Below are 24326 nucleotides of genomic sequence, written 5' to 3' on the forward strand. Positions count from 1 at the left end.
TGGCCAATATGACATACCTTTAGAAGCATGCGTCCTTGGCAGGTTGATAACTGTCTAGGCTGAGCTGTCAAAGTCAGTTGCACTATTGTAGCTCATCAGCTATCAGCTGAAGAGACCATGGAACAATTCTAGCTTCCTCTCCACAGGCCTTACTCTGTCCCCTTCATGAGGTTCTGACATGTCCTAGGACACCAGTTGTCAAATCAGAAGTACAAACATTTTCTAAATGGTTCAGGGAATGCAGGTAGTGTTCAGAAAAACCACTTCCCAAATCTTTAAAAAATAAATCCTTCTAAGAACACACCTTTTCTGCCAAAATCATTTTTAATTCCATTTCATAAGAGAAAGGATGTTCATTTGAACAGAACCTTACATTGGCACATTGCTCTGAGGCATAAACTCTTGAATGCATCAAACAAAGGGACGATTTTATATATTGGCAGCTATGCTAGAAAGAAAATGACTCTAATGACTATGTATAAAATTCTTTCACAAGTCTGAACAAATTGAAGCAACTAATGGAGCTGTCACTGATAAAGTATTTAAAATGATTTTGATGATTTCTTACTAAAAGTTGTTAAACATATAATGCAACGAAGTTTGTGGCAGGCTGAACTATAGCCCCCAAAAGATAACCACATCTTAATTCCTAGAACCTGTGAATGTCACATGGAAAAAAAATTTTTGCAGACAGTATTAAATTAAGGATCTTGGAATGGAGATTATCCTGAATTATCTGGGTGGGCCCGAAATGTTACCGCTTTTATAAGAAAGAGGGAGACTTGACACAGACAGAAGAGCAGAAAGCAATATGACCACAGTGGCAGAGATTAGGTGATGCAGCCACAAGCCAACAAATGCTGGCAGCCACCAGAGCTGGAAGAGGCAAGAAATTAGAGCTTCCAGAGGACACACATCCCTGACAACACCTTGATTTCACTCCAGTGATATGGATTTCAGTCTTCTGGCCTCCAAAAGTGTGAGAATAAATATCTGTTGCTTTAAGCCGAGTTTGTGGTAATTTGGAACAGCAACCACAAGAAACTAATAAGGAGTTCAAAGAATCGAATGACACTGCCATAACAAACTCTTTCCTGTCTTATCTACTTATATGTAAACATGTTTTGAAAACAAATCTATAAAAATGAGAAATCAGGGGACAAAATTATTGCCAAATCCTGTCTCACTCTAGTAGAACGAATTCTTTAGAACATATTAAAAGAATTTTTTTAAACCCTTCACACTTCACAATAGAGATGCATTTCCAAATAAAACATTTTTAAGAGGCTTCTCCTTGTGTTTATGTCTTTAAAATGTGAAGGACTTACTTATTTCTTCATGAAAAATTTAGGGTCTACACTCCCATAAAGAGAACCACTGCCATGGATATTTGTACCTGTCTTTGCTACAATTGACTCAAAATGTGGTCCAAATGACAGCTTACTTTTTTTAATAAATCAAACACTTTGCATTGTGCTAATAAAATTATTATGAAATGTATTCTTCCATCAATTTGAGCTGTTTTAGCTCTAAAATTCCCATAGATCATTCTTTAAATGAAGAGGGGTGGGTAAATTATAAAAATTTCTAGGCTTGTTTCCACTTTGTGCTACTTTCTTTCTCTCGTGACTACAAATAACAAAAAATAAAAAGAATAAAGAAATGACTGTTCATAATTCTTTTCTATTTTTGTACCTCTGAAGAAAATCTTCACCATAGGATCTATACTAAAATAAATAGAAAAGCAGGACTTCCTGAAAAATAATGGCAAAGAAGCCACTGGCTTCACTCTCCCCAACAGAAAACCAAAACCAAATAAATAGCACTGAGATTTTCCCCAGAAGTATCCCAGAACTCAAACATGAAGATGAGACAGTTCCATGGGCGACAGAAAAGTAAAGAAAAGCTCCAGATGGTAAGAGAATCAAACTTCCATATCCACCACGATGCCCCTCCCACAAGCTTGTGAAAAACTTTCCCCCAACTCACTGTGTTTACACCAGAAAAAGTGAGATTAAGGTGGACAACCTCCTACCCCACCATCTTGGGTTCCCTGGCAGGAGATCTGTCTCTGTCTTAATCATAAGAAGCATCGTGATTGCCTGATGGGAGAAATATCCCTGAGAACAGGCAGAGACACAAAAGGGGGCAGGACAGCCATTCCCAGCCCCAGAAACTCTGCTCTGCAACCCAGCCAAAGGAGACACCAAATCAGAGTGGCTGTTCAGCAGCACCACACAATAGGAGGTTCATCCCACAGGTCCCCTGGCCATGGGTCCCTAACCAGCTGTCCCGCACTGTTGGGATATCCCCTTTGGGAACCTCTCCCATTTGGAAAGTGCAGCGCTCTGACCTTTACTAGAGCCAAGGCGAACCTAGGTTTAAGGCACCACCTAGAGCCAAAAAGAAGGCAATGACTTATTGGCAAAAACCTCTAAGGAATATATCCAATAAAGAACAAAAGAAGCCAGGCAAAGAAGGCTTGAATAAATAACTAATCCTTCAGTGCCAAGATATACACACACATCCACAAAAACAACAGCAAACAGGGAACCACGATCTCTCTAAACAGACACAAGGAACCAGTAAGTGACCCCAGCAAGACAGCGATATGTGAGCTCTGACCAAGAATTTAAAATAGCACCTTTAAGGAAATTCAGTGACTGCCAGGATAAAATCGATAAAAATCAATTCAGATATTTATAAGATAAATTTAGCAATGAGATTGCATTTTTTTAAAAATACAACAAATTGTGAACCTGAGAAATACATTCTCTGAACTGAAAAATTCATTAGAGGCTCTCAACAGCAGAACGGATCAAGCAGAGGAAAACATCAATGAGTTGGCTATCTGAAAATACATGATCAGAAGAAAAAAAGAAAAAAGAATGAAAAGGAACTGAGATCACCTACAAGATATATAAAATTATCTCAAAAGACCAAATCTAAGAATTATTGGTGTTCAAGAGGGAGCTGAACGAGAAAATAGAAAAGCAATGATGTGAGACAATAACTCCGTATCCTTACCTACACCTATGTGAGGCAGGTGCTCAAAAAGGGTCCAGCTGTGGTCATCAATGTAATGATTCTTCAAGATCAACAGCTGACAAACATCTCGAGCCGTTATGTCACTGGGTACATCTAAAGCCCTGCTGGTTTCATCTTCACTGTATACTTTAATCACCTGTGTAGGTAGAAACAAGAAAAAGACCTAAAATATTCCTGTTTGTGTTTTTGATAAATTTTATTGTATATATTTAAAGTATACAACATGATGTTAAGAGATATATATAAATAAGTAGCAAAATGGTTATATAGTAAAACAAATTAACATGTCTATCACCTCACATAGCTACCCATTTTCTTGCCAGTGTGGCAAGGGCAGCTAAAATCTACTCATTTCTCAAAATTCCAAATTCAATACACTATTATGAACCATAGTTCTCATGTTGTGCATTGGAACTCTAGATGTGTTCATCCCACACATCTGCTACTTTGTATCCTTGATCTACATCTCCTCATTTCCCTCCACCACACCACTGCCCTTGGTAACCACTGTTTTGTTCTCTATCTCTGCATATTTGACTTATTTTTAGACTGCACATCTGAGATCATGCAATATTTTTCCTTCTGTTAGAAAAGAAAGAAGGACTTATTTCACTAAGCATAATGTCCTCCGGGTTCATCCATGTTGTAGCAAATGGCAGCATATTATTTTTTAAGGCTGAATAGTATTTCATTGTGTGTATCTGTATGTGTGTGTGTGTGTGTGTGTGTAATGCAAATATACAATAGATTATGTACATATGCTCAAATATACTCCCATCAATGGGACCTGGTACTTAAGTTGTTTCCATATCTTAGCTATTGTAAATAATGCTGCAATGAACATGGGAGTGCAGTCATCTCTGTGACATGCTGACTTAAACTCCTTTGAGTATATATCCAAGAGAGGGATTGCTGGGTCATATATGGCAATTCTATTTTTAATTTCTTTACAAATATCCATACTGTTTTTCAGAATGACTGTATTAATCCACATTCTCACCAACAGTGTACTAGCATTCCCCTTTTTCTACACTTTCACCAATACTTGTTATCTCTTGTCTTTTTGATAACAGCCATCCTAATGGGTATAAGGTGATATCTCATAGTGGTTTTGATTTGCATTTACCTGATGATTGGTGATGTTGACCACCTTTTCATATACCTGTTAGCCATTTTTATGTCTTCTTTGGAAAAATGTCTATTCAGGCCCTTTGCATTTTTTTTTTTTTGAAGGAGTTTCATTCTTTCACTCACGTTGCACAGGCTGGAGTGCAATGGTGCGATTTCGGCTCACTGCAGCCTCCAACTCCCAGGTTCAAATGATTCTCCTCTCTCAGCCTCCTGAGTAGCTGGGATTACAGGCATGCGCCACCACGCCTGGCTAATTTTGTATTTTTTTTTTAGTAGAGACGGGCTTTCACCACGTTGGTCAGGCTGGTCTGGAACTCCTGACCTCCTCAGCCTCCCAAAGTGCTAGGGTTACAGGTATGAACCACCGCACCCAGTCCTTTGCTCATTTTTAATTGGGTTAATTGTTTTTCTGATGTTGAGTTGTATGAGTTATTTATAAATTTTGGATATTAACCCTTATAATTACATGTGGTCTGCAAATACTTTTTCCCAAACCACAGGTAGCCTTTTTATTAAAATATTTTATTAAAATATCATTCTAGTAAGCCAGCAAACATTAGTCAGTTATAATTCCTTATACAGTGTCTTCTACATTTAATTTTCTTATACATTGAATGAATGTTACCTATCCAAGACTTGTTTATGTGCCAAAGCTACTTTGTCCAACAACTTTCATCATTTTCAGTGTCTAAACTAAAGGTAATTCAATAACTATTTAGTATTACTTCCCCACCACTTCGATCTATGAAAAAGCCATGTATCTCTTATCAATGTTATAGCTGGGCACAGTGGCTCACATCTGTAATCTCAGCACTTTGGGAGGTTTAGGCAGGGGGATCACATGAGGTCAGGAGTTCAAGACCAGCCTGGCCAACATGGCAAAACCCCATCTCCACTAAAAATATAAAAAATTAGCTGGGCATGGTGGTACATGCCTGCAATTCCAGCTACTTGGGAGGCTGAGGCACAAGAATCACTTGAACCTGGGAGGCGGAGGTTGCAGTGAGCCAGGATCGTGCCACTGCACTCTAGCCTAGGTGACAGAGTGAGACTCCATCTAAAAATAAAATAAAATAAAATAAAATTTCATATTCTATATTTAAATTCTGTAAATAACCCTAGTAACATGGGTGATTTATTGCAGATATACTCAAGTAGTACAAGGAGGGAATAGAATCAGACTTTATGAAAAGATTTCTCCATCTCAGGTATGAATATTTCGGTAAAAACTGGCCAGATGTTCACCCAATCCTTTCTCTTTTCTCCCCCTGCAATTAGTTGTGGTCAAAGAATTGAATTTTAGTCAATGGAATGTAAGCATATAGAATGTTAGTTACACTTCCGGCCCATGAAAATCTCCTACATATTGTCCTCCATTGCTTTTTGCCATTCTCCCACTGAACAGAATGACTACAAAGGCCTAGAGGAAAGGAAAGCCATAGGACAGAATGAGCCTTTGTTCCTAAATAACCACATAGAAGATGCCTAACTATGAAAACCCATATAAGACTCTGACATGAGCAAGAAATAAACTTCTATTCTGTTAATTCACTGTGAATTAGGATTTATCTATTACAGCAGCTAATGTTATAAATTAAAATGATTTATCAATTCTGTCCTATCTGTCAAAAATTATACTTAATGACAGTGCAATGAAATAGTTGCTCTCTTACAATGATATAAAGTGGTAAAACTATTTTGTACATCTATTGGAGAATATTTATCAAAAGTATTAAATGGTCTATTCCTTTGACCCAGCAATTTTTCTTAAGCAAACTACCCCAAATATCTGACCTAAATATGGAAAATGGCTTTAGGCATTACATGTCCAGCAAAGCATTATGTGTCATTCTATTGACCTAAATATCCAATGATAAAAAAAATTGCAAACTACAGTATTTTCACAGAATGGAATATTATATGGTCCTTAAAAATGTTATTCAAGAAAATGATATAAGAGCACTTAAATATTCTTCAGTGGTACAGTGCAAAATTACTTGGCTTTGTCTACTAGTTGCCTACTCCTCTTCTGACAGACAGATAAATTTCCTTTTAGAGTACCACTCCCTCCCTCACCAGCAGACTTTGTGCTCTGGTGGCTCCACCTTCAGCTCAGTGACAGTTTGCTGGAGCTGCTGGAACTGGCTTGCAAGAGCTGATTATTAAATATTCAGGAGCTCTAAAAGCCAGGCATCTTAAAATCAGCCATGATGGAAGTATTTATATGATATAAACCAGTAAATTCTACATATAAGGTATTTTTTTAATTTTTATTTTTAGAGCCAGTTTATCAGTGCACCATCGCCTCAACTCCAGGGTGGAAGATGTTTTCTATATTGACCAATCAGTACCCAGACAACAGTGATTATTTAACAGATGAGCATGTGACTTAATCAGAAGCAGTTAGAGCCAATTTAGATATATGTTCACATAACCTTGGAGTACACTTCCTTTTCTACTGGACCTAAGCCTGGGAAAAGTAGGCTGGAGCTGCTACTGTTACTAAAAGAACAACTGTGGGCAAATGGGGCCCACACAGAGTAAGTCATGATGCAATAGACCGAATGTTTGTACCCTCCAAAATTCACATGTTGAATCCCTAGTCCCAGATGATGATATCTGGAAGTGGGGCCTTTGGGAGGTAATTACATTATGCAGGTGGGGCCCCTATAAATAGGATTAGTGTCCTATGGAATAGATCACTATGTGATCCAAACCAAATAAGACAAACACTTGCAAACCGTTCTTTCTTAGGTGCACATGTGATTCCTTCTACCTGGAAGAAATTTCAGTGCTCCGCTCACAAACAACATGCTTTCTCTGGCAAACTTCCACTTAAATTTGGCCCTGGTTCCAATCGCATTTGCTCCAGAAAGTCTTCCCTGACTGTCCAAGGGTTCATAATGCGCCTCTTTTATGTGCTCTCATTTTGTAACTTTTTGTTTGCTTGTCTTTCTCCCCAGCTATGTGTCTTAGACTGTTTTGTGCTGATATTAAGCAATATCTGAGGCTGGGTAATTTATAAAGAAAAGAGGTTTATTCAGCTCATGGTTCTGCAGGCTGGAAAAGAAGGATGGTGCTGGCATCTGCTTCTGGTAAGGACCTCAGGATGCTTACAGTCATGTCAGAAGACAAAGGGGGAGCAGGGGTGTCACATGGCAAGAGAGAAGGCAAGAGGGAGGGCAGGGAGGTGTAAGATGCTTTTAACAAACAGATGTCTTGGGAGCTAAGAGTGAAAACTCACTCAATCCCATGAGTATGGCACCAGGACATTCATGAGGAATCTGTCCCCATGACCCAAACACCTCCTGCTAAGCTCCACCTCCAACACTGGGGATCAAATTTCAACATGAGATTTGGAGAGGGCAAATATCCAAACTGTATTACTCTCCTAGCAAAAACTCTTTTAAGAAAAGTCTCTCTTTATTCATCATTTATCATTGTATCACAGCAACCTACTCCAGGGTGATACATGACTTAATACAGATACGTGGAGCGAGGGAACTTTGTACCACTTACAAAGCCTATCACAGTGCGTCGTATATGGTAGGTACTCCATATAATGGCAAATTTTAATAGAAAAGTATTTTCTGCCTTTGAGTATATAATTAATTACCATTTTTATGCTCAGGAAATTAAAAATATTCTCAATGAGTAAGAGACAAATACTTTCTCATCATACAAATTCCTAGGTAGGAACTGACTCAATATGGCAGTTCTGAGTTTTTGAAGTCATTGAGGCTGATACCAAGTCATATGAAAAAGGTCATAAAAACACGCTGTCAAAATCAAATGCTATTCTCTCTGAATTTTCACTTCATTCAAATTTTGGTGAATACATGTCATTCACTATGATGTCAAGGTCTATTTGGAGTCTCAGTGTTTCTCGTGTTTGCATCTTGGTAGGCTACTGCTCTTAAGGATATATCTTCAGTATCTGCATCTATACTAGACAACTGATGGAATTCTGAGGCATGCTGCTGTGCTTACAACTGCCTGGACTAAACACTCGTGGGTGCTTCTGCCAAAGATGATGTGAAGATGACCACTCCTGAGAGGACAAGAGGAACCAACTCTGGGACTGCTCTTTCATAGGCAGCAATAACATCACTGTTTCTGTTCCCTGCTGCACATTCCATGCCAAGAAATGGGGGGCCTGAAGAATGATCTAGGGGTTGCTGAAAATGTTCTCTGCACCTCCTGACTACCTCCATATGTTTTCCTACAGTAAGCTCTCATCACCTGGGGTAACAGAAGTATGCCTCTTATTTTGCATGTTCTATCTCTTATTTCAGAGAAGCTAAGAAAATGAAAAACTAGAGATATTCTGAAGGCTAAACCAATTTTTTTTTTAAAAAAAAAAAAGGCTGGAAAAGAGCAAGAGGCAAAGTCGGATAAAATGAGAAAGTGAGAAAGTGACTAAATAATCAGGATATGCCACTATTTTCTTCAGACTATGTCACTGCAAATTTAGACATAAGTTGACAAGAATTGAGAGGCACAAATTTAGAGGGGCTTAGGCCAACTTGAATTTCTGGAATAAGTGCATATATTTCATTGTTAGAAATGAATAAAACCTGCTGAGAGAAAAACTTAATATTTTTCTTTGAAATCCATTTCAAGCCCTTATTTTTAAAAAATCCTATTTAACGCTCACACTTACCCAAAATACACATTCATCTATGAATAATGAAATTATATTTAGGTTGATATTCCACACAGTAAATCTCTGTCATCTCTTAGATATAGCCTGTAATTATGAAAATTCCTTATACAATGAATGGGGTGCCTTTGTTAAAAAGTCTCATTTAATTTCTATTTATTCCTCCTTAAAATAAATGAAACGGCCGGTGTGGTGGCTCACACCTGTAATCCCAGCACTTTGGGAGGCCGAGGCGGGCAGATCACCTGAGGTCAGGAGTTCGAGACCAGCCTGACCAACATGGAGAAACCCCATCTCTACTAAAAATGCAATATTAGCCAGAAGTGGCTGTAATCCCAGCTACTCAGGAGGCTGAGGCAGGAGAATCGCTTGAACCCAGGAGGCATAGGTTGCGATGAGCCAAGATCACGCCACTGCACTCCAGCCTGGGCAACAAGAGCAACACTCTGACTCAGCAAATAATATATATATATATATGAAAAAGGAAAAGACAACTTAAGCCTTAACTCTCTAGTAGAGTTGAATATGCCTCTTGCCCAAAGAATTACCACACTAAACCTTCCTATTTAAGAAGAACTCAACTCATCACAAAAACTGCATGACTATATGGGTTAAAACTAAGTTAAAGACTTTTGTGATCATGTAAAAAACAAACAGCAGAGCTGCTCTTAAGAACCACTGAAGCAAAATATTAGTATTCTATTTCCTATACATACTAAAAGGTAAAAAAAAAATTTAAACATTATATAATCATGCTATTTAATAAATGGATATTATACATTTCTTTAATAAAGGGATATTATACATTTCCAGTGCAGTGGCCCAAATTCACAGCTTCCTTTAGAGTGAGCAGTATATTGTTCATATCAATTTATTTACAAGATCATTTGAAATGGGATGCCAACAGGAAGAAATTCTTCCTGGACCCTAAAGAAGAATAGGAAGAAATTTTCTTCCATCAAAGGATTGAAAGTTGACTAGCAAGAGAAACATAGCACTGATAAGGTTTATCTATAACAACCCACCAGCATAAACAGAGCGTCCAAAGAAGGCCAAGAGTGTACACACTGCCTGTGTTGGAAAGCCCTTCTGTGTCACTCTAATCCTGACAATCACAACAACCTTGGCCTTTGGAGTAGTTTACAGCTTCAAAAACTGCCCTAGGAGCACATGGCACCTAGCAATGCAAATTTAATACGTAGTCACTGCAGCCCTTGCAGGGATATGCTGGAAAGTGGGTGAAGCAAATCTCTGTTTTGGCTGACATTCTATCAAGGCATGTTTCTACACTTTACACATCAACTCCTCCCCTAGACTGCTCTTCATAAAAAGTAAGTGGAGGAAAGAGATTAAAAAAACTAACACAACCCATTTTTAGAATACTAGACGCAACAATGTTAAAGTACAAGAAGAAATGGTAACTTTTCAGAAAAAAAAAACCTTAAGGCCTTTTAAAGCCTCTAGACTAAAAGCGACAAAATATTTAAAATGAAAGGCAAAGGCCATTTCTAAAAATAAATAAACAAAAGAAAGTCAAGTCAGTATGTATCAGCTTGCTCCCAAAGCATACTTAGTATTTCTCTGCATCACCTGAAATTCTAAGAACATATTTGGAAAGCTATAACTAAGGAAAAAAGTGAGCAAAGGCTAAGCAGTCAGCCTTTCTCCTCCTCCTTGCTGACTCCAAGGAATGGGATGGCATGGGATAGCCAGATCCTTTTCAATGTGAATTCATTCTAGAATATTTGAAATGAATTCGGCGTTGTCAATGGTCGTTTGAGAATGTCACAGAGCAAAAGAGGGCTTTGGATCTGCCATGACTGGAAAGTCATTAATTATGCCATAGGTTTGCCCCACTTATCCTTTGTTTCTTCAAGAATAGAGGAAGAGAAATCATCATTCAGCAGGTAAAATAATGAGCATGGATTAAGCATAAAACAATGAGTAAGAATCCATACGATGAAGCAAGAGAAAGAAAAAAAAGAGCAAAAGTGAAAGAAAAAGATATTTTGGCATAGTTATCTATGGTTATCTTCTGTGTCAAAGTTTCTATTTTAGGAAATTTTAAATTCAATAGTTAAACCTAACTAAATTACTATTAATTAATTAGTCTTCGATTTAAAATAATTTAAATATTATATTTATTTTAAATTTATTTTAAATATCATATTTAAATATGACCTTACCATGATGAGACATATATAATTTTTAAACATAAATATAAATTCATTAATTTATGTATTTTATCTATTAATTATATATGTATAGTTAACATATAGTTAATACAAAATAAAAGTAAGAAACAAGGCTCACAGGAATTTGCTCTGAACTGTGTCCTAAAGCTAAGCTTATTTCTACAGCTCTTTGAAAGTTTATCATCTAACCACAGTAAAATTATAAAAGAGCTTATAATGTTTCAATATTTTTTCTTTATTATTTTTTATAGATAGGCAATGTACTTAAGTCATGTGAAATATTTTTATATCAGGGTCAGAGTAGTCCTGAATTTTTACATTCTTCTAAATAAGAAACACAGTGTCCTAAGATAACAAGAGACATTTTTAGATATCTTGAATTAAGCAACTCAGTAGTTCCCTTGAAAGAAAAGGAATGGGAAGCAATGTAGTCATTATTACTTATTCCAATTGTGTTTTTAAAATTTTGCATTTTAAAAACAAAGACTGCTCCAAAAGACCCTAACAGCTCAAGAATATCCACTGCTTTCTTATTGCTATCCTGTATTATTTTGCTAGCTGTCAAATATTTACTAAGAGAAAAACAGTACATAGTTTTGAGAAATCAGGTTGTAAGAAAAGCCTCCAATCCTCTCCACTTGCGAGGGATAGTCAAAAACACATTTTCCTTGAGCATGAACAGTACATGTTAAATTAGTTATAAGACATTACTTAAAACAGATACTGTCACCAATATCAGAATTACAAGGATTGACACAAACAGGTTTATTCCACATCCCTGTACCCCCTTTCAACTTTATTCCCTACAATCCTGTCCTCTGACTCCAATCCTACATTTTTTTCTGTTTCTTGAAAAAGTCATGCTCCTTCTTAACACAGGGCCCTTGCACATGCTACTGCTTGTGCTTAGAACATGGTTTCCCTACTCTCTACTTTTTCTGCTCCCTCATATCTTAGGATAAACCATTATTTCTGGGAGGAAGCTTCCAAAGACCCTCCAGCTTAGGTCCAGGCCCTTTGTTGCATGCATGCAAGTGTGCAACTATAATTACTATGCGTTGCCCTTCACCATAAGAACAATGTATGACATCAGGGACCACTGTTTTCTCCTCTTTATATCCCCAGCAGTGAGCAAAATGTGGGGCACACAGCGACAATCAAAACTATTCCTTCAGTGATAAAGAAACCATCATGTACACCCCTGTATGAGACAGTATTAGTGAATTCCAAAATGGTAGTGTTGACACCTCATGGAGTTTGAAAACCTCTATGGGAGAAAAGACACATGTGAACCAAAGAGAAAATTTAGGCAAATTTTCATGAAACTTATGGACTGAACAAAGGTGGCTTAGGTGACTGCTGAGAGCCATTTCATATCTGGGATTCTGAAAGAATACGGAAAGAAAGTAAGAAAACACATGTGTGGGACAAACATGAGCAAACATACTGAGGAAGAAAGGAGTGAAAAATACTCAGGAAAGAATAACCAGACCACACTAAATGGAGGTCAGCAGGGCTAAGTTATGAGGACAGGGAGTAAGCATGGGTGCCAGGCAGCCTGAGGAGGGGGTGCCTTCACCCGGTACTGCGGAACACTGGTTTCCATCAGTGCAAACTAGCCAGGGGCCACAACAATAGGAAATGCTTTTCAAGATACACAAGTGATGGGTAGCTTTTTAAAAAGTTGGCAATGTAGAAATAATTCTTAAAAATCAAATGTTATTTAATAATAAAAATGACAGTTTTACATGAATATGATTACAAAGTGGTAAGAGAATCAGGATAAATAACCACACTTAATCACTTAGGAAAGGGTTCAGCTACAATAACAGAAAGTCATTCCTACCTACAATGGGTTAGCCAGATTGAGGTTGATTTCCTTCTCATATTCGAAACCAGGGCAGGCAGCTCAGGGTTTGGTGAGGTCAAGTCACCCCTCACCAAGGCTCTTTCTGTCCTTTCACAATCTTTGAGGTATGGCTCTTATGATTAAGGTCGCAAGATGGATCATCTCCACACCACCTCTGTAAAAACCCAGCCCTGGTATAGATTTGTATGATATTACATTTCTGCAGTAAATTATAGGGTCATGCCTGGATAAAGAGATTCAGAAATAGAGAACTTGTATTCCTGGGGATCCACAGAGAACTTCCAGGAGTCCTGGATATGAATTCAAAATGCACAGATGAGGTTTTATGATGCATTAATTTCCCATCCAGCAACAGGCTAAAGAGGCCCAGTGTGGTCTCACTACTGGAAATGCCCTAAACTTGGCACAGAAGGGAAGTTAGCACTGTCACACCAGATAGCCTGGGGCAGTGACACTGCAGCAGCATGCCGCATCTAGGGTTCCAACTGAGAGAAAAAAAGCCTGCAGGCAAGAAGAGGCTCAGGACATCTCCTTAAAGCCCCTCCATTCACCTTTATTCTCCTACTCTATTATTTACCTTTTCTGCTCTCCTTGTCTCAGGCCAAGAGCCATGAAGAGTACTCATTCTTTGGGCCTCCTTTCTTCCTATTAGGTAGAAAGAAGGACTCCAATTCAAGTGGGGGTTCAATTTGACAAAGAGAAATTGAGCCCCTTTCAGTTGGCTCTGTTATGTGGCAGAAAAAAAGACAAAAGAAACTGCTCCAATTTCAATATAAAAGAAAGCAAACATTAACAACTAAGTTAGAAAATATCCTAAGTTATCACATACAGACACACACACACAGACACACATGTTATTTTAAGACCTAAATCCAATATGAATAATAAAGAGAGGTTCAAATCACAAATCCCACACTAAAGTTTCCGACGATTTCATCAAAGCTGTGTTCTCTGAAGTTCCAGTGTTTTTAATACTCATGCAATTCCTGCTAAGATGCCAGTGCTAATTCATCCTTGAAACGAGAAAACCTCTGCAAGTGCTAATGCTAATTCATATTTAAAGCAGAATACCATTGGCCATGCATTTATGTTGGACACAATGTTATTTCAGGATCTCATTTCAGTTTTTAAGCAATAGTTCATTCCCAGAACAGCCATAAGACATGTCTAAGTGAAAAAGTTAAAAATTGGTTCGCACAGTGAGAAAGAAGAACAAGTAGGGGAGGGGTGGATAAGTGTTTAGAAGAGAGTGAAAACGTGAGGTGGAGAAAGATACTGTTTGCTAGAGCCCAAGACACATCAGACTTTATTGCAATTATTGAGTTGTCTGGCATCAATTGAAGCCCTTTTAGGAACTACCTTATTTCATTGATTTTTTAAAAGCACATTTTTTTTCACATTTAACTTCTCTGAAACCTGGATGTAACTTACCCTTAATGGTATGTTATAGTTTTATTGGAAGTATATAAAATAATGATGCTTCTTACAACTTAAAATGCCATACAATCAATAAAATATGCTATGTTCAACCTTCCCAGGACATTTGGGGGTATTATTTCATAAACTTATAATAGTGTACAAAACATCACTTTCTAGATCCTAACATTCCCATGCAGTAACAAACACTGGGAACAACTGATGTATACCTATTTTGTAATTTTACTTTTCCTTCATTTTTCTAAATATTTATTTACTTACTTTTCTTATTTTATTTTATTTTTCCATGAGTTATTGGGGTACAGGTGGTATTTGGTTACATGAATAAATTCCTTAGTGGTGATTTGTGAGATTTTGGTGCACCCATCACCTGAGCAGCATATACTGCACCATTTGTAGTCTTTTATCCCTCGCCTGCTCCCTCTTTTCCCCCCAAGTCCCCGAAGTCCATTGTATCATTCTTATGCCTTTGCATCTTCATAGCTTAGCTCTCACGTATTAGTGAGAACATATGATGTTTGATTTTTTATTCCCAAGTCACTTCACTTAGAATAATAGTCGCCAATTTCATCCAGTTTGCTACAAATGCCATTAATTCATTTCTCTTTATGGCTGAGTAGTATTCCATCGTATAAATATACCAGTTTGTTTATCCATTCGTTGATTGATGGGCATTTGGGTTGGTTCCACGATTTTGCCATTGTGGATTGTGCTGCTATAAATATGAATGTGCAAGTATCTTTTTGTATAATGACTTCTTTTCCTCTGGGTAGATACCCAGAAGTGGGATTCCTGGGTCAAATGGTAGTTCTGCTTTTAGTTTTTAAAGGGATCTCCATACTGTTTTCCATAGTGGTTGTACTAGTTTACATTTTCCTAAATATTTATTTTATATCAGTGAAAGACATGCATAGAGCACAGTCTTGTAAAAGAAATGGAATCTATACTGTTTAGAATCATAAAATACTAAAGGTTACAAGGGTTCCTGGAGAACACCCACTGAAATCCTCCCATTTCACAAATGAAAAAGCTGAAGCTGGAGTCTTGACCCGCTCAAGGACCTCCAAATGGTCACCGGCCGAGCCAGCCACAGATCCCCATTTCTGGCTCCCACCTGATGCTGTATTCTTACCATTCTGTTCGTCCAGTATTTAGGCTGCTTTAAGCTGCTGCTTCTACATGACATCTTGGATAAAAGTATTAGATAAATAAACACTAGAACATAATTAGATGTATACATACATATATCCCAAAGCACGTAGCTTTTTGAGTGTCAAAAAAAGACTGTTTTTCTTTGTTTTGTTTTGTTTTTTCACTTTTCACAGCTTCTCGCCAGAATAATTGCAAATACTGAAGTAGCCAGCAGAGGGAGTCTTTATTTCTCAGTTTGTGCAAATAGAGAAAATACCATGTTTCGAAAACTGCAACCTTGTTAAAACTATGGGGTTTCCGTTTGATATAATCACAAGCTTGTGACAAAGTTAATATCTATTTTTTCAGAATTAGTAAATATTTGAATTTTTAAGATAAATGATTTCTACATATTAAACATTAATAAGAAGGATTTGGGGGGCATATGTATATATACATATGTGTCACCTCACCAGGAACCTTTCCTAGAACTCAAACTTGAAGTTTTCGCTGGGATTTCAAACAGTTATATCAAATTTTTTCTTCAAATATTGATAAAACTACCCAAGCTAATTTCAGTTTTGAAACTGCAAAATAATAATTCCTGGTATTTTCCCAAACAAAGCCTGAATGTATACGTTCAAATATGCATATCTGATTAGGAGGCTTTCTGACAATGCTGTTCTTGCCAAAACAAATTTTGAATTCCTCTTTGAGAATTATCATAATGGCAAGCATTTTTAATATCCTACAGGGGTAGAAAATCTTTATCTTTTCTAGGGGTTTAGAAGCTCAAATTACCAAAAGTCTTGCTTCTTTTTTTCCTGCCAAAAAGAGATTATTATTTTCAATATTTGGCTTAGCGTTCTGGGGCACAGCCAGGAGAGCCAGCCCTACAGACCGCCCCGAGCAACAGTCTGAGAACGTTCATTAGCCCAGCTATTTTTAATCAGCCTTCACTGCCAAACGTGGAACATGCATTACAGTGTGCAAAATCATGATGCCCAGCAACTGTACTCATGGGGGTTCAGCCCAGGTGTTCACAGTGGACAGGGGATCCTGGAATCTGCTGTGATCAGATCTCAGACCCCAAACTTATTATTAGCCATGAGTTTTAGACTCCTCATACTGTAAAATGGGCAAAATGCTGGCAAACTGATAGCACTCAACTAACGTTAGCAATTATTATTATAAACTTTTGAAAGCAAAATAACGCATTTCTGAATAAGTCCCAAGAGACCCCTACAGTCCTGTTGAGCTCTAAGAAACTCTGACCTGATGGTTGAATCACTATGTCTTTGAGGCAAAACAGAGTGCACAGCAAGGAAAAATAACTAGGAGAGCAAAAGGCAGATTGGCAGAAAAGGTGAGATTCGTCCCATGAAAAGACTACAGGTGAGAGGACAAATTACTGCAGCTACACGGTGATGAGTGGCTATGCAGTACATGTGCCCAGGCAATTCTGAGAGACAGCCTCCTGTGCTAGGTGGAGCAGAGGCCTGGACCTCTGTCCCACCTCTGTCATTTATGAGCGAGGTGCTTTGGCAAAGACACTTAACTCTCTAAGCCAATTTTCCTCATCCAAAAATGGGTTTGGCCACCAAGCTTTTAAAGTTCTTATGAGGGTTAAAGTGAATGTGTAATCAATGATGAACATGTTGTAGCTGCTATTTTTTATTGTTCTGTGTGAAGGGCAATACTCTGTGTGAAGGGTATACCAAATTGCCCACTGCAGCAAGTTGGAGCTAGACAAAGGTAATGAAAAGGCCTGAGTATTATAGCTTTTCATCCCAAAAGATGAGAAACTTGGCAAAAATAAAGGAAAAGCAACAGAGAGACAAATATTAGGAAGGAAACAGTAGGTCAGTATCTAAAGAGCTCAATCTTGCCTTTACAAAAATTGTTTTTATCCAACTAATTGGTAATTAGATACCAAATTTGTGCCTTCTATGTGCTGGGCATTGGGGTCCGATGATGATCAAAAGTAGCAAGTTCCCACCATCATACAGCTAAGGTTCTATTAATAGTAACACCACTTGCCTACTGAAACAATGTCTTAATACTAGACCTACTTTTATCTCTTTCAAATATACAACCCAGAAGTCCCTGTCTAATACTCCTTAGGACGTTGCAAGGAGGAGTAATTAACCACCTATCTTGTATTTAAATCTACGTTCCAAAAGATTTAAAAATATATATTCATCAGCATATATAGTTGGATTCATTTTTTTAAATTCAAATTAGAGTCCTTTTAAAGTTACAGAAAGGAAAGCAGTGGGAGCAAGCATTTGAAAGATACATTGTCTTTCTCTCCCTGGCTGCAATCTATGAAGAAAAACCACTTTTTGTTTGACTTATTTTCTACTATGAAATCTTTGGATAACCACTTTAGGAGAATAGGGCACAGAAAATTTAAATTCTCAGTCACAGGGAAATTTAAACTGTTTATGAAACTAGTAAAACATGCCATTTCACAGGTGTGGAAAAAGGGAAATTCATATTTGTTAAGACTTCTACTATGTGTGAAATGCTTCTAAATATTTATTCTGTTGAATCCTCACAACTGTTGTGTGAGGAAGCATCATCATCCCCAAGATAGAGAAACTGATTCTCAGAGGGTTTTGAAAGAATGCTCCCAAAGCCAGGGCACTGGTGAGTGATGAAGCTGAGCTCAAACTCTGGGCTTCCTGGCTCTAAAGCATACAAATAATCTGCTACATCACACTTCCTAAAAACTCACTTTTCAGGAAAAGAAACGTTTTATGAAAATGCAAATACCATTCATCTGTGTGACACCCTTCGGGGTTGAGTATGCAACTAAGTTACTCTGTAGAAAAGTAAAAAGGGCAGGAGAAATATCAAGGTTTAGCAAGAATGAGAACTCTGGATAAAAAGCAGTAACAATGCCCACTACCGCTTCACTATCACCTTCCAAGCTAGTCCACCATCTAAACTAAGACCACCATCCATGGCCTTCCACGACCCTCTTCTGCTCAGGAAATCTCTCTCCCCACTTGTTACCATACCTACAATGCCTATACAAGTAATAGAATATTATTTGCTCAAAAAGCATAGCCACATTTCATATCTGGCACCAGAATAATAAAAATCCCAGACAAATATTTACTAAATGTCTAGAATGTCCAAGGCACTTGTAGAGGAGATGGCGAGTTATCCACCAATATCCACCCTTCCTCTCTTCCTTCGTGATGAATCCTGATTCTGGTGAGGAGGGCAGTGTGCTACACTCCAGGCCCGCATTTCCTAACTCCTCTTGTATCCAGAGTTGGCCAATAAGATGTAAGCAGAAACTCCTGGTTACTCCACAATGGCACGTTAACTGGTATAAAACTCACGAGCCTGTTCTTGGTCCTTCACATTCTCTGTGCAAAGACTGTAAACAGGATGACTGGAAATTTACATTTATCTTTGCATAAAAGGAAAAAGGACCCACACTAGAGCAGAAATAATAGAAAGTGAGAAGGAGTTCAGTTGCCTGAGGACATTGTGGGGCTGCAACATTAGCTTTGGACTTATCCCTGTAAAGTGAAAGAAAAATAAATCTCTTTTCCTCCTTAATCTACAGTCCTTTGTGTTTTTTGGTTACATGAAATTACATTCTGCCCATAACTGACAAAACATTTTAAAGATTTCTTCCCTTAAAATACTAAGATCTAGTTGTAAGACCAAAAATCAAAAGACAACTTTTGGAAACCAAATGGTGGTCCAAGATATACAAAAATAAACAAGATAGAGCAATTGAAAGTCATATTGTACACACCTATAGACGGCAATATGACTTAAATATTATTTAAAAGGTAATAATAAAATTGATGTTACAGGGCTGTAGTGGTTGAACTGACAAATGAATAACAAAGGTGTGTCCACTGATACTAAATCAAGGCACCATGAAGATAAATGTGAAGCAAGAGAGTCTTAGAAGGCTTTAGGATGAGACCACAGCCTGAGCCGACACTTAGGCAACAGACAGCATTTGGGAAAGCAAATGCTTTCCTGGTGTTGTCTATAGGCTGCAGAGCACAATCCTGGGAGCAGAAGTGCAGATATACAGATGTTAAAAGCTGTTTGAAGCACAAGGAGGCAAACGACATGCTGCAGTGAAGGCTTCAAGGGAAGCTGGGCAGGCTGAGGCCCAGGCAGGCCCTGGGGCACGGCAAATGCTAAGGAAGCTTGGACTGATTTTGTACATATTTACAAGATTCTGGGAAAAATAGTGATGTAATGATATGTGTTCGTTCCTCCACTAAATCACTTCTAGAAAATCATAGCAATGAGTCTAATTGTATGAGGAAAGAAATGATTATAACATGAACTATTCTCTTATATGAATGGGGAATTAGATCTTCTCATAAATGGCATTGCTCCGTATTATACTCATGAATTTACAATTTTCAAAAGGATTTGAATCTTTAAAAAATATATATCATTAAAAGTATTCCTTTTTTTCTCTGAGATTTCAGAAGACACTTTAGGATCTTGTGTGCTTATGAACATCTCCTGTAATTGTAGCATGGATGAAGAATGCAAAAATGCTTGCAAACATAACTTAAAAACAATGTTGGATGGGCACAGTGGCTCATGCCTGTAATCCCAGCACTTTGGGAGGCCGAGGTGGGCAGATCACGAGGTCAGGAGATGGAGACCATCATGGCTAACATGGTGAAACCCCTTGTCTAGTAAAAATACAAAAATTTAGCCAGGTGTGGTGGCACACGCCTGTAGTCCCAGCTACTCAGGAGGCTGAGGCAGGAGAATCGCTTGAACCCAGGAGGCAGAGGTTGCAGTGAGCCAAGATGGCGCAACTGCACTCCAGCCTGGGTGACAGAGCAAGACTCAATCTCAAAAAACAAACAAATAAACAAACAAACAAAAAATGTTAACCTGATAGAAACATGAAATATGTCTAACCGACCGAATCAGGATATGGACATAAGGCCTTCTGACCTGGTAGTGTTTCTATAAAAGAATGTGAATTTTATATTACACTTAGTTTATACTTTACAATACTTGAGCCTTATGTTAACTCTCTGGGACCTTAAAATGTTTTCTTTATGTAATGTGCCAATCTGGAGTTCCAGGTATAAACTGTCTTTCTATCACACACTCACACACACACACACACTTGGCTGCTTACAATTGCTTTCTGAATAAAATGTTTTCTATGCTAGAGCATAAGGGAGTTGGTGGAGGTGCAGAGGAAGATGAAAGGATTTGCCTAAGCTAATTCCAGACTTGAATGGCAATTATACCCACCATAAGGCAATTTCATTTCCATATTAATTCCAGGAGGTAACACGTATCTAGGAGAAGCATACTGGAAGTCACAAGATCTAGATTCTATTTCTAGCTCTGCCACTGACCTTCTGGGTGACCTTGCATAAGTCACTCAACACCCAAGAGACTCAGTCTTCTCATTTGAAAAAATAAAATGCTACAACCTAGTAAAGATCTGAGAAAAATGCGATGAGGTAAAAGATTCATTCACAATGTTTGCTGAGGATGTGATCATTTCTAAGGCACATGAGGAAGCCTTCTTCACCAGAACCCTAATTCACTTAAATCAGAGAAATCAGATCCTAATAGAATTTGGAAGTGAAAATTTTCTTTCCAATTTACTTGATAGAGAATCTACCAAAATACCTTTTTTCTCAAAGATCAAGGCGTACTTTCTCTGCTACAAAATAGATCTATACCACATGAAGGGCCATGTTTAAAATTCAAGTTCCTAATCACTACCAGAGACTCTTACAGCCACTTGGATCAGACACACTACCTGATAAGAAAATTACTCCCTATTGCTATGGAGCATTTTCAGAAATGCTCTCAGCCTTTTAAATGATTAGGATTCCATTTGATAAATTATTGGTCAAGGGCCACTCATTCAGGATGAGTGAACTTTACACCAAACCTGTGGAAAAAGCACCTGCCTTCATGGGAAAATGAGAAGTTGCTCCCCAAATTCTCTGAGAAATGCTTGTACTGATTTATAAGATCATGTAAAATTATGGCCTATATGGAAAATAAATTAATTACAAGTATGAAATAACTTCTTATATTGGAAGAAAAAATTAATCATGGTGTGACCAGGGCAGATGGATGATTTTTAAATCAGAAAATACCCAACTCCTAAAATAAAAGATATTAAGATTTTCAGAACAATCAAATGGACAAAAATGGGTATTTTCTGAGTTAAAATATCAGGAGAAGCACATAATGGTGTGCTAAATTATATAAACACCAAAATATGTGCACTCACTGAAAAAAATAGCATAGATTTGAGTCTAGGGAATTTTGACTTTTATAAATATTATAATAGAAACTTGACAAGAAGCTTATTATTAAAATACCACGATAAATCACAATGATGTGACCATTGGCAGCTCAGATGTAACATCAATAATAACCACCGCTTTCCAGAATAATCTTGTTTTCCTACTTGGCAAACAGTGCTAGAAGTTATTTTTCTAGCCAAGTTTTGCCATAACCAATTTCCCCTAGGCTAATTGTTCAAACTCCTTGAAAATTACAGCATTCTTTCCTAATGTTTTATAATAATTCTAAAATAATAAAAATAATTTACATATTTTACTATAACCATGAAAATATAAAATATTTGGTTCACAGAATTATAGACACAAATAAGACTGAAGATATTATTTACTGAAAACTCCTCAGTTTGTTATACAGATGAGGAAGTAAAGACTCCAAGAGTTTACTGGATTTGCCCAAAGTCACAGGGCTAATAAATGGAGAGTCCAGATAGTACATTTTCCATCATACCAACATGTCATCAAAAACAAACCATATGATAGAAGTTTCTTAGTCAATCTAAACTGCAATATTAACTGGATAAAGAAGAACTCAAACATGAGAACATAGACTTGATAAATGTTAATATGCCTTTTCACATCCTCAGTGAGTCCAGGAACCTATATTGTCATTATTAATGCACTGCTAAGTCCAATTCCAAATAAAAGTTAAAACCCAAAGCAAAATATTTTTAATTAAATTTGCTTACAATTAGCAAAAGGCCTCAAGAAAGATAAAGAACTCATGTTGGCAAAATTACCATATAGCTGTTCCAATGCCAAATAAAATATTCTCAGTATATAAATGGTTGACTGGATAAGAAAATAAGCTGAAAATCTAAAAATTAAAAATAGTAAAGAGGCACTTCGTTTTTAAAAAATATAGCCACTTTAACTGTTAGATTTGCCATGTTTCAAATAAATTGCAACATGACCTTTGACTTAATGGAATGCACTGATAGTTAACAGTTAACTATTAAAAGTTGAGTTCAAAAATAAACACTACAGTTTCTAGTGTCACCAAAACCATTTGGAAAGCATATTGCCAAAACTGAGTTTTAGTGCTTTCCTTCTCAATGCGACAGATTTGATTCTTTAAGAAGTCCAGTGCAATGTTCTTATTTTGGAGATTTACAAGAAAAGCTTACTATAGCTACATGACATGGTTACATATACCACCTTGTAAAATGCAATGCTGTAAGTGAGACATAAAAATAATCTTTACAAAAAACTAATAAATAAAATATTTTCATACACAGGATTGACTGCATTAATAATTAACAGAAAGCCCTTTCACAGGGGAATTTAATGGAAAGTTTTTCTTAAGCAAATACGCAGAAGCTCAATAGAAATGGGTAGAAACCTGAGAATAAACTGGTAACACATGTTTAAACAGTAAAATAATTGTATAGTCTATTCAACAATGAAGAGATTGATATATTATGAATTATGGTGAAACAAAGAAACTATTCCTTAGTAAACAAATACAAGACATAATAGCAGATTTCCTACTGAACTAAAAACAAAGAAGATGGAAGTTACAGTAGAAAGAAAAAAAAGAAAAAGTTTCAATACAGTCTCTAAATCACAATGACCTGAAATCGAGATCAAACTTCTTTTAGATGAAAGTCTTTAACTATAGCGATGTTCCAGCGCAGTATTATTTTTCCTAGTTCAATTCCAATAATATGTCCTTTAATTTTACCTACAACTTTAATGAATTATAGGCTCTTTCAAGGGTACATAAGTAAAGCTTCCTATGTATTAATAAACACACAGTAACAGGGAAAAAAAGCAGCAAGAAAAATTAAAGAAAAAAAGGAAAAAGAAGTCACATACCCTTTTCTGTAGAATTATTGGCGTTATTGCAGGCAGAGTGACTCTTCTTGCACTCAAACTCATGCCTGCTCTTCTTAGAATGATCCTCTCTCGTAGGTCATGGACAAAATAAAAGAAATCTTTTATGGTTACTCCTTGGGAATCTCAGGGCTCAGTGCAATGAAACAACTAGGAAAGTAATAAATGTCACCCTGCTTATGTGATTCCAATCTACCCAAAGCCAATTAAGGATGGCTGTGGGACAGGACAAGGCAGCAACCAATCAAAGCCCAGAAAACCCCGCCTTTGTCCTTGGAAACACATTCTGATACTTTTGTTTATGATATTTAAAGAACCAGATTAACAGGCATCTAGTTCGCTCAACTTTTTTTCCAAAACAGTGCAATTCAATGCCATCTTTGTTGACTAGGCAGTTATGTCTTTACTAAAGCATTTCAACATATGGCAGATAAGAATCTGTTTACATTGGTCAATTTAAAGTATATAAATACATTAATGAACTAAATTTACTTATGCTATTCATAAAATTGATGAAGAGATCAACTGGAACATACAGGAGGCACAAAAAATAATCCTGAGGTTAGAATTGGCACAAAGTGTTAACTTCTATGTTATAATAAAAGAGTTTTAATATATATTAATATCTTTCATTTCCTAAACACTAAAATTTTTGTATTATAAAC

At 37.1% G+C, this 24326-nt stretch overlaps 1 protein-coding gene across 2 annotated transcripts in view; it reads right to left on the bottom strand.

The window, feature by feature from the left end:
* Positions 1-24326, bottom strand: part of GRB14 (growth factor receptor bound protein 14) — a 128448-nt gene that overhangs the window by 52040 nt on the left and 52082 nt on the right. The window contains exons 1-2 of one of the 2 annotated variants that reach the window (XM_054478740.2): positions 23644-23915; positions 3028-3184 (exon numbers count right to left, since the gene is read on the bottom strand). In XM_054478740.2, the coding sequence (XP_054334715.1) occupies positions 3028-3184; positions 23644-23706 (220 nt within the window). In that variant the 5' untranslated portion in view covers positions 23707-23915. Of the gene's footprint in view, positions 1-3027; positions 3185-23643; positions 23916-24326 lie in introns of those variants that run through there. The other variant, XM_054478739.1, reaches the window with a different exon arrangement.

The sequence above is a fragment of the Pongo pygmaeus genome, chromosome 11 (genome assembly GCF_028885625.2).
Source record: "Pongo pygmaeus isolate AG05252 chromosome 11, NHGRI_mPonPyg2-v2.0_pri, whole genome shotgun sequence".
Taxonomy (NCBI): domain Eukaryota; kingdom Metazoa; phylum Chordata; class Mammalia; order Primates; family Hominidae; genus Pongo; species Pongo pygmaeus.